The sequence below is a fragment of the Chiloscyllium plagiosum genome, unplaced genomic scaffold, assembly GCF_037043375.1.
Source record: "Chiloscyllium plagiosum isolate Xiang-an unplaced genomic scaffold, Cpla_swu_hap1 HiC_scaffold_31, whole genome shotgun sequence".
NCBI classification, from domain to species: Eukaryota; Metazoa; Chordata; class Chondrichthyes; order Orectolobiformes; family Hemiscylliidae; genus Chiloscyllium; species Chiloscyllium plagiosum.
Window position 1 is genome coordinate 9,317,145 of NW_028270169.1, and position 12,223 is coordinate 9,329,367.

Below are 12,223 nucleotides of genomic sequence, written 5' to 3' on the forward strand. Positions count from 1 at the left end.
CAAATATTGCAAACTAATTGTTTTTTTCAGGCACAGGACTTAAATTTCAAGCCTAAGTTAGTCAAATTACATAGTTATAACTGTCCAAACGTTTTGAGATTTAATATTTTCATAATCTTTTAAACTACTTACTGAAAATACAATCTCTGTGGTTTTAATGCCTACAGTGGTACAAGGTCCGGAGTTGGTCACAAGTATAGGATGTGGTGACATCATTTAAGACCACCTTCATCATCACAGCTTGTAATAAGGTCATACAGTTTCAGCCTTTCCATTGAATGATACCTCATTTATAGTGGGTATGGAAAATTGCTCAGGACCAGAACACAGAAAGGTTATCTCAATGTGGTTATCTACTCTTGATCACTTATCTGAGACAGTTGAAGTGGACTGAACGTCAGAAAAACTCTACTTTCAGAATATTTTCTAAGTGGAGTCCTGACCATATTTTCTAGATTTTGAATTACTGCAGTCCTCAATTTCTGGCTCCGAGACCTTTGGCCAGTTTGAGGTCCCAATTACCTGCAATTTAAGAGTTCTCCAGGAACTATGGATTTAGCAATTAATCATTAGAGTCAGTCAGGTGAACAGAAGAATGATACACAGGCCAAAAATATTTTAACATAAAACTCAAAACACAAACAAATTACATTCATGGTGGTCTTACCGCTTCTACTGCATCGCCAGACTTATGGTGAAGCTTGGCTTTCTGGGCCTCCAAGTATTCTCTGAAGGGTTTCTGAAGTGAAGGGCCTAAGCTTGGAATTGCCCTATGTGGATGAATTCCAATTCCACAGATATTATTTGGGAAAAGGGAGAAAAGAAACAAATAGTTAATTTTACTCACCTATGAAAGTGCTGTATAAACTTAAAACAAAAGTTAAAGTTAGTTAAATCTTGTGCATCTGGCACCACCAGTCATTTGTGATTAAGTTAAGGAGCAGCAGTATGAACTCAAGTACTGCACTGGCAGACCACAGTATCTCAAATGAATGATTCTCACAAGGCTGGCCCCATATATCACTGTCAGTTCCTGTAAAAACTGGTTTGAACTGATCAATAAGGAAGTGAGTCGGTGTTGTGTCATTGCCAGCTAAGAAAGAAACTACACTCCCACCCCATTTATGACTCGCCCCGACAGCTCCTGGAAGGGTGGCCACTTCCAAATATATCAGGCCTTATAAGGAAATACAGCATGTCATTCTTTTACTGTTAAGAACCTACTAGCAATTTTCATAGTACCTCCTCCTTGTTCTTTTACATCTCCTCCTCCACTAGCACCAGCACCCCCACCACGACTCAGCAGTTGGTGATTAACCAGGAGAAAAACAAGGTATTATGAACATTTTCTTGTGAGGTTACTTCACATTTATTCTCCCATGGTACAGTGTGTATTATTAAAATGAGAGGGAGTGAAAGCCGCACCTACCCACACGGCACACAAAACTCTTGAATCATGCAACGACACAGATACTTTATATTTTAAGTTGTTGAGCGCAAACCTAATTTCAATAGAAAAATGTAAAACTGGATAATGGTCAAGGAAACAGGAAGGTGAAGGTCCAAAAGAAGACATGTCATTAGCACAAGAATAAGTTTTCTAATGCTATAAACAATGAGATAGCAATTCTGATGAGAGGTGTTCAATCAGCACCAAAAGAAACCCGCTTTGAAACAATATATTACTATAAATGATTCATTTACTGAGATACTGTGCCAATACTCTTTATTTCCTTCAAATCAGACCTGAACAAATCTTCTCATTTAAACAAGGAGAACAAGATATGGGAGCATAATTAAGCCATTCAGCCCATCAAGTCAGCTCTACCATTTGATCATGGTTGATCCATTTCTCAATTTCATTCTCCTGCTTTTTCTCTGTAACTGTTAATCCCCATACCAACCACAAACCTATCTTTCTTTGTTTTAAATACACTGAATGATTTAGCCTCCACAGCCTTCTGTGACAATATAACAATTCTGGTTTATGGAATTCCTTCTGATCTCCATTCTAAAGGGTTGTCCCTTCACTCTGAGGCTGTGTCTTTGCGTTCAAAGATTAGAAACATCTTCTCCATGTCCATTCTATCTAGCTTCTCAGTATTCTGTAAATTTCAATTAGATCCCCCTCATGCTTCTCAAAGCCATCAAGTACAGATCCAGAGTCCTCAAACATTCTTCATGTGACAAGTCCTTCATCCCAGGGATCATTCTTGTAAACCTCTTCTGCTCCCCCCCAGCTGTCCAAGTGCTTATACAGCCTCCCGCTTTCTCAACATTACTCTTCCTCCACACATCTTTGACTTAGCTGCAAACTCTATCGCAAAGCACAATTTTAAAAGCTGACACTGATGAGAGAGATAGATGAATAACTTCAGATTTTTTTCTTACAATTTCCACTAAATGCAAAATAGGTCGATTACTCAGTGCTTTACTAAAAATGTGGTCAGTCTCATTCAGAAGGTAAATGTCTTCACAAGAATCTCACCATAATTAGAAATACAGCATTTTAAAAAAGGCAGTCAGTTCTCTAATCTCTTGACGTTAACATAAGCCTTTAGGTTCACAATTAATCTTCTACAACAAATGTGGGTAAAAACTGCCAATGGCTATAGATTGCACAATGTGCTGAACCACTTATTTATGGGACACCCTTCATTGATAAAAAAAATTATAAACTTCATCATTAATTGCAACCCCTTTTCCAAGTATTCCCCCTTGTCTGCCTTGGGAAATGATTATGGAGGAGATAAAAATTTCCAAAGAAAACACCTCAGTAATGAATAAAGTACTGATTTTGTAGACATTGTGGCTTTGTCTGTGAACAATTCCAATGATCGTTTATATGCTTGTACTAACCTTTGCGTCAGCTGATACCCATTTTCCAGTTTTGGCAAATCAACAATATTGCCAAATGTGTTTGGTGTACCTTCAAATGTTGGCAATTGTGGACTCTGGCCAACTTGAAATTTAATTGTTAAGGCAACAGTGTAAACTTTTCTTCTGGTTGCTAAAGTTGCAATTTTATGTAATACTGATTTGATATTGTTTGGTGCAGCAGATATTGATCCATTTGTTAACAGATCCCAACTGAGAGAGATGTATGAGCTAATTATCTCACTCATTATATCCTACCTGGTTATACTTTTCAAGTATTTAATAGCTGAGACATATTGCTGTTCAAGTCAAACCTTAAAGTTGCCTAAATTGGACACATTGTCAGTACATGAAAACATGCTGCAAGGATGAAGGTGTTACAGGAGTGCAAACAGTTATTGTCACCATCATAAATGGTTAAAGAAAACCCAACACAGAGAAACCTCGATTATCCAAAGGGGATTTCAAGGTCCTGATAGAAACATTACATCAAAGAGCTGTTTCAACCCCGATCGAGTCTTTTGTTTACAGGTGCAATGATTAAAAACGAACTCGGCTCACTGAAATGCTGCGTAGAACAGTCCTGGACAGTTCAGGCACGGTCTCCAAATGACTGACTTCCTGCCCTCTCTCTCTCTCTCTCTTCTCACACTTTCCCTGGAGTTCTACACAGGGGTGAACCCTCAACCTCCCCCCTTCCCCCTTCCCCAGATAATCTCTGCCCTGTACAGGGCAGAGCTGGAACCTGTCAAAAAGTTGTGTATGCGCGTGCACGCTATTTGGAGACTTACCCCACAAAGGCAGTTTGGTGTACAGTCCGGCTGCGCTGGGGGCACGGGACAGGGAGTGGACTGGGTTGGGGACAGTAGCGGAGAGGGTTGGGGGCGGGAGCGGAGTCTTGTGCGCAATGTGCTTTTGCCTAGTCTCCTGAACGGACAGCAGACTTCACAGAAAACTACAAGCCCCAGAGGAAATCAATTAACCAAATAATCAGTTATCCGAATGAAATAGTGCCCGCCCATGTTGTTTGGATAATCAAGGTTCCCCCGTATACACTCCAATGTAAACTGAATTTATTAATGACTTCCTGCATTTTTGTTTGTTGTCCATCTTTTCAGTTAATTCTACTTTTATAACGATAGGATATTTTGTTTTGGATTTATTTATTATATGTCATCAGTACAGGAATTCCTCAGGATAGTGTCCTAAACATCTGCAACTGCTTCATCGAATACTTTCCCCCAAATATAATGTCAAGGAGGGTAGAAGAGACAGAGTGACAAAAAAACAGAGAGAACACTCGCTGATGATGGCCCATTATTCAGCACCATTCACAACTCCCCAGATACTGAAACAGTCGGAGTCCATATGCAGCAAGATATATACAATCTCCAGACTTGGGCTAATAAGTGACAAGTAAAATCTATGTCACCCAAGTGCCACACAATTATCTACAACAAGACAGAATCCAACCATCACCAGTTGACATTCAATGGCATTACCATCTTAGAATTCCCCACTAACAACATCCTGGGGTTACTATTGACCAGAACTAGCTATATCAATAATTGGCGAGATGACCAGGTCAGAGGCTAGGAATTCTGTAGTGGGTAACTCATCGCCTCACTCCACAGTGTCTGTCCATCATCTACAAGGTACAATTCATGAGTGTGATGGAATACTCCTTACTTGCCTGGATGGATGCAGCTCCAATGAGATTCAAGAAACTTGACACTATTCTGGACAAAACAGCCCACTTGTTTGGCAAACTATCCACCAACATTCACTCCCATTACCACTAAAGTCCAGTGATAGCAGTGTATTCCATCTATGAGACACTGCACGAACTCACCAAGCTCCTTTAATGATACCTTCAAAATCTGTCATCTCTCTCACCTAGGAGGGCAAGGGCAGAAGATATATGGCAACACCACTCTCTACCTGCAACATTTCCTCCAGGCCATATACCAATCCTGACTGGGAACTATATTGTCTCGTCACTGGCTCAAGACCCTGGAGCTCCCTTCCAAACAGTACAGGGGGCATCACTATAATCCAAGGATTGCAGTGGTTCAAGGTGGCAGCTCAGTCCCACCTTCTCCAGGGCAACTCATGACAGGGAATAAATACTGGCCAAACCAATGAAGCCCACATTTTATGAATAAATATTAAAATGCAAATATTAGCCATCCTTCATTAGATTAGCTTTGAGACAACATAGACTTCTGTAATACCTGTGAGGATATCTTTCCTGAGAAAACCTGATGCTTGCTGGGGTAAAGTTCTATATTTGTTTATAGAATATGGACACTCTATACGAACAGACATATTTGCAGGACATCAAGTCCAATTACTTCTCAACTTGATAACTCGAAGCTTTTTCAGCAAAGATCATCAGATAGTGTCTGGGAGTTGGACCAAGATCATTTAAGGTGATTACTGCCCTAGGTGCTTTCAATTGAGTTAGAATGTACTCAGGCTTAAGATTACTTCACTATCCTAAGAGATCCAATCTTCCATTCGTTATATTGAATATGAATTCATGAATCAACCAAGAATATAGATAGGCCAGTTTATATTCAGACTGAGAATCTTGAACTTCATTACTCGAGAGCTGGCCTTGCTTCCAAATTATAATGTGTTTCTAGCTCCGCTAGAAACAAAATGATTCAGAGTAGCAGGAAACTAGGCTAAATAGAAATATTTGGGGAGCTGGACTTGCTTTATTTGGAATTGAGTTTTCAACATAATAAACAGCAAGATTGATTGAGGCAACTTGTTGTTAATGCAAGAGGATTCAAACAGTGATGAGAATTATGAATAAAGAGAGTCTCTAAGTATGAATTAACAACAGCTGTGCTAGTTGAGTGCCACAAATAGATGTGAGGTCATAAGATGCATTTTGGAAAAGAGTAGCCATCAATGAGCCTGGTGAAAAGACAAGCAAACAGAACAGAAATTGTTCCCCTTTAAAGAACAAACGCAGGTCACTTGTACCTTTTCCCTTGCACTGAACGTTCTTGTGTTCATCCAATGGAGGAAGTTGGCCATTATCCCGAGGTCCTTTAATTTTTTTTAATGAATCTAGGTATCACTGGCGAAACCATTCTTGGCTTCCCATCTCTAATTGCCCTCAAACTGAGTGGCTTAGACAGTTAAAATATAGCCTGGAGTCACATGTAGACCAAACTAAGTAAAGGTGGCAGATTTCCTTCCCTAACACACATCCGTGAATGAGATGAGTTTCTGTGAAAATTACTGATTGTTCAATGGCACCATTACAGAGATTAGCATTCAATTCTAGAAATTAATTAAAAATTAAATGTATTAATTAATTTAATGTATTTTTTTCACCAGGCGTTATGGCGGGACTGCACCTATGTGCTTAGGACTTTAGTTTGGGCATCTGGTCCTTTCTAGTCCAGTGACATTACCACTACCCCACTGTCTCCCCTCACATAATTCCAGAAAACGATAAGATTTAATAAAATGAAATCCATGAGAACTAACAGAAATCTAATAACTATTTTGTGGTATATCATATAGCTGAACTCAGAAACAAGATAGATTTTGTACTGATGTATTCATAGTTTTAGAATCCCAGATTTAAAATTACTATTTGAACTGGTAGAATTGGCAACTCTGCAAATAAAACGAGGCCCCTCTTTCAGATGCTAATAAATATTTTGTGCTGGTCAAGTTGCAAACACTGCTAGATTATTTTTGATTTAGCTTTTCATCATTGAACCTCAGGTTAAAACGTCAGATGTTTGTAATTTGATGATTCAGTATCCAGTTGTGATGATCTTCTTCCATTATTTTGATCCTGGATCTAATAGCAATACTGATTGACATTGCTCAAGGAAAATTTTCCAGTGATCACTGACAGCTAATAATTATGTTTACTGCTCATGTTAAAATGTTTACAATGATGTTATAAGGCCACTTCAAGAGATCTCATTTTTGCAGATAGCTTTGTCCATTCACTTTAGTAGACCCCTTAGGAGGTATTGGTGGCTAAGTGCACTGGACACACAAGTCATGGATCTTTGAACTTTCTGAAGGGGTGTACACCAGAGCTAGCCACTCCTGAAGCAAGGTTATCCAGTGCAGCATTTGTTTTGGCATCTACCACATAATGAGTCTCACATCAGGGGTAGTGATAGGGAAACTCCTGAAGAAAACTCTGGAGTGAATTCAGCTCTATTTGGAGAGGCAACGTTTGATCAGGGACAGACAGTATAGCATTGTCAGAGGAAGTTCATGCCCAAAACATTTGATTGAATTTTGAGAGATGACCATATGTACAAATGAGTGTAGTGTACTTGATGTAGTTCATATGGAACAAAGCCTTTGACAAGGTGCCACATGGGAAACTGATAGAGAAGGCAAAAGCACTTGGGATCCAGGGTAACCTAGCAAGATAAATCCAAAACTGGCTTAGTGCAGGAGACAGAGGGTGGTGGGAGAAGGCTGTTTTGTGACTGGATGCCAAAGTCCAGTGGTGTACCACAGGGGTCAGTACTGGGTCTAACAGTCCCTTACTGTTATGGTGATATATATAAATTGGCTAAGTGATTAATAGTGAAGAAAGAGGTTTTAGGCTACAGGAAAATATGATGAATTAGTCAGATGGGCAAAATGGTGGTGGATGGAATTTAACGCTGAAAAGTATGAGGTGATGCACTTTGGAAGAAGTAACAAGACAAAGGACTAATCAATGAACGGCAAGAAACTAGGAAGCTTGGAGGAACAGACGGATCTTGGAGTGCTTGTCCACAGATGTTGGAGGGCAGAGCGGACAGGTTAATAGGGTGGTTAAGGTGGCATATGGGACATGAGCCTTTATCAGTCATGGCAGGGAGGTTATATTGGAGTTGTACAAAACTTTAGGCCACAGATGAATTATTGTGTGCAGTTCTGATCGCCACATTATTATAGAATCATAGAATTCATACATTACAGAAAGAGGGCATTTGGCCCATTGAATCCGCACCAACTCTTGGAACAGCATCCCACCCAGACCCAGCTTGCCATTCTATCCCAGTTATGATTGGAAAGTTCTGATTCCATTGCAGAGAGTGCAGAAGAGATTTACCAGGATGTTGCCTGGGTTGCAGCATTTTAGCTATGAAGAGAGTATAGACAGACTGGATTATTTTCTTTAAAGCAAAGAAGGCTGAGGGGGGACCTGATTGAGATGTATAAGATTATGAAGGGCATAGACAGGGTGGATAAGAAGCTGCAGTATTCCTGAGTTGAAAGGTCAATAATGAGGGGGCATAATTTTAAGGTGAAGGGCAAGGGGTTTAAAGGGGACTCGATGAAAATATTTTTTTACAGAGAAGGTGGAATGCACTTCAGTTTACCCGGAATCTGGAGTGCACTGCCTGGGAGAGTAGTAGAGGCAGGAAACTTCCACCTTTAGAAAGCACTTAAAATATTATAATATTCAAGGCTATGGGCTAAGTGCTGAAAAGTGGATCAGTGTAGACAGGCAGACTTCATGAGCCAAAGGGCCTCTTCTGTGCTTTATGACCCTATGAATGCAGAAGATTCTCCAACCCATGCATAAAATCTACACCTGCCAATTACCACACTATTTGTCTCCACCCATTCATCAAGTGATGGAAGGAATCAATGACAATTGAGAAATGTCTATTTACAAATAGACTGTTCTGAAATGTTCCCGCACCTCTGCCCTTGAATCCCACCACTCCAATCGCACAAGGATAGAACCGCACCCCCCCCAACCCCGATCCTCAGCTTCCACCTCACCAACCTCCGGATACATTGCACCATCCTCCGCCATTTCCACCACCTACAAACAGACCCCACCACCAGGGATATATTTCCCTCCCCACCTCAGTGTTCCAGAAAGACCATTCCCTCTATGACTCCCTTGTTAGGTCCACACCCAACTCCTAGCACCTTCCACTGCCATTGCAAGAAGTGCAAAACCTGTGCCCACACCTTCACCCTTAACTCTCTCCAACACCCCAAAGCATCATTCCACATCTGACAGACATTTACCTGTACTTCCACACACGTCATCTACTGTTTCCGTTGCTCCCAATGTGGTCTCCGCTACACTGGGGAGGCAGGACGCCAACTTGCAGAAGGTTTCAGAGAACATCTCTGGGATATGCAGTAAGCAACCCCACCACCCGTTGGCCGAACACTTTAACTCCCTATCCACTCCACCAAGAATACACAAGTCCTGGGCCTCCTCCACTGTCAAACTCTAACCACCCAATACCTGGAGGAAGAATGCCTCATCTTCCGCCTTGGGACCCTCCAAGCATACTAGGTCAATGTCAATTTCACCAGTTTTTTTCATTTCCCCTCCCCCCACCTCATCCCAGATCCAATCTTCCAACTCGGCACCGCCCTCCTGAACTGTCCTATCTCTCCATTTTCCTTTCTACCTATCTGCTCTACACTCCTCTCTGACCTATCAGCTTCACCCCCACTTTTATCGCATTCCCAGTTACCTTCCCCCATCAGCCCTAACCCCCTCCCCATTTATCTCTCAGCCCCTTTATGCCACAAGCCTCATTGCTAATGAAGGGCTTATGCTCAAAACATCAATTCCCCTGCTCCTCAGATGCTGCCTGACCAGTTGCGCTTTTCCAGCACCACACTCTTCGACCCTGATCTCCAGTAGCTGCAGTCTTCACTTTCTCATATTTGTTCCTACGTGTTTGCCATGTCCCAGACATCTGGCCCTTTGACCGGGATAAAACAGAAGCCACCCTTAATATCAAAGTGATAAATTGCCTTTTGCATCTAGGAGCTTGAGCTAAATGGTAATCTATAGGGTTGAAACAAAAGTCCCTCAATAGCTGAAGTCAATTTTAGTGAAAAGTAAGTTAGGCATGATCACCAGAGGTATGTTATTGATGTAAAGTTATAATTACATAAATCCTCACTGAGGTCCCTCAGTTATTTATTAATGAACTTTCTTTATTTAATAGGATGTGGGCACAATAGATTGCTCATCCCCAAGTAGCTTCAAGAAGGTGCTGGTGAACTGTCTTAGTGGACTGCAACATTCCATGGATGGGGAGTGATAGTGGGGCAAGTGAATATTTAAGTGGTGGAATGGTGGATGGGGTGCCAGTCAAGTGCATTGTCCTGGATGGTGTTGAGCTTGAGTGACTCTGGAGATGCATTCATCCAGGCAAGAGGAATGTGTTTCATCATAGTCCTGAGATGTACATTGCCACATGGGGTGGCACAGTGGCTCAGTGGTTGGCACTGCTGTCTCATAGCCCCAACATTGGACAATTGTCTCTGTGGAGTTTCCACATTCTCCCCATGTTTGCATTGGTTTCATCCAGGTGATCCGGTTTCCTCCCACAATCCAAAAATGCGCACGTTAGGCAGATTGGCATTCATCCACAAACTCCATCAACTCCATCAACAAACACATCGACCTGGACCCAAATATACCAACCACTACAGCGGACAGCTGAAACTGACAACCGGAAGCGGCAGGGACAGACCACTATAAACACCGGAGGAAACATCAAAGAAGCGCTTCGCAGGAGGCTCCCAAGCACTGATGATGTCGCCTAGCCAGGGGACGAAACGTTTGCAACAAAAACTTCCAGCTCGGCGAACAGAACCACAACAACGAGTACCCGAGCTACAAATCTTCGCACAAACTTTGGACCAGCTCCTATAGCCACAGTATTTATATGGTCAGTTCAATGAGGATCTGGTTAATGATAATCTGTAGGATGTTGACAGTGGATTATTAAACGATGGTAATGCCATTGAATGATATGAGATGATGGTTATACATTCTCTTTTTAGAAATGGTCATTGTTGCTCAAGTGGCAGGCATGAATGCTACTTGCCATTTGTCTGTCTAAGCTGGATATTTTCTGGATCATGTTGCATTTGGATGTGGATTGCTTCAATATCTGAACAGCAAATGGTGCTAAACATTACACAATCCTCAGTAAACCTCGCCGCTTCTGAAGTTATTGATGAAGCTGCTGAAGATACTGAGCAAAGTATATACCGATATCCTAGGGTTAAGATGATGGACCTCTAACAACCACAACCATCTATCTTCCTGCCTCCAACCAATCGTAGGTTTTCATTCCAATTCCCATTGATTCCTGTTTTATTAAAGCTCCTTGATGCTGTACTCAGTCAAATATTGCTTGATGTCAAGAGAAGTCACTGTTACTTCAACCCTGGAATTCATCTCTTTTATTAATGTTTGGACCAAGGCTTTAATGAGGTTAGGAGCTGAGTGGCCCTGGCAGAACCCCAACTGAATGTCAGTTAGCAGGTCATTGACAGTGCTATCAAAAACCACTCTCATAACAATGACCGATTATCACTTTATTGATAATCAAGAATGGACCACTTGGGTGGCAATTAGCCAAGTTGGGTTTGCCTACTTTTTCTATGGTCAAGGCATACTTGGCTAATCCTCTATACTGGTAGATAGATGACAGTGTTGCAGCCATTTTGGAACATTTTAGCTGGACTTGCAGCACATTCTGGATCAAAATTCTTTGGTATTACTTTTGAAATGTCATCAGGATCCATAGTCTTTGTAGTCCAGTGCCTTCAACCACTGCTTGACATTACATGGAATGAATCAAATTAGCTGAAGACTGGCATCTTTGATGCTGGTGTCTCAGGAGGCAGCAGAGATAGATCATCCACTTTGGATTTCTCATTGAAAATGGTGCAAATGTTGCAGTTGACTTTTTCTTTTTACACTGACCTCCCCATCATTGAAGATGGAGATATTTGTGGAGCCTCCATCTCTTGTTATTTGCTTAAGTGTCCACTAGCCTTCAAAGCTGGATGTGGCAGAGCTTGGACCAGATTCATTAGTTATGAGATTGCTTAGCTCTGTCTGTCACATGTTGCTGCCATTGTTTGGCATGCCAGCTGTCCTCTTTTGTAGCTTCACTCGGTTGACCCCTCATTTTGTAGGTATGCCTGGTACTGCTCTTGGTATGTCCTCCTGGAGTCTTCAGGCCCCTGGCCAAATGGCAATGGTAGAGTTGAGTTTTGAGTTGCTAGATTAGTTCAAAGTCTAATCCCATTAAATTTCAACCCTGCAAATATCTTGGAACTTGCACAAAATTTGGAAGAGCTGTCCATAGTCATTCCCGAAGAATCATATTTTATAATGCCCCGGACACCCATCATTACTGTCCTTGGATACATCTTGTTCCACTAGCAGATAGTGTCTCAGTGATATGCAGTCAGGAGGGCATTGTTTTGAGTCCTCAACATTGACACTGGACCTCATGAAGTCTCACAGGATCAAGTCATACAAGAACAAGGAAACCTATTGATTAACAATTTC

General features: G+C 41.5%; 1 protein-coding gene and 1 long non-coding RNA gene across 8 annotated transcripts in view; one reads left to right on the forward strand and one right to left on the reverse strand.

Annotated features, from left to right (window-relative positions):
• LOC122563903 (uncharacterized) overlaps nucleotides 1-12,223 on the forward strand; it is a 222,279-nt gene that overhangs the window by 65,291 nt on the left and 144,765 nt on the right. The gene's annotated exons all lie outside the window — the stretch shown is intronic.
• vmp1 (vacuole membrane protein 1) overlaps nucleotides 1-12,223 on the reverse strand; it is a 202,626-nt gene that overhangs the window by 7,367 nt on the left and 183,036 nt on the right. For all 5 annotated transcript variants that reach the window (XM_043718131.2, XM_043718127.2, XM_043718128.2 and 2 more), the window contains one exon: nucleotides 668-770. In XM_043718131.2, the coding sequence (XP_043574066.1) occupies nucleotides 668-770 (103 nt within the window). The remainder of the gene's footprint in view (nucleotides 1-667; nucleotides 771-12,223) is intronic.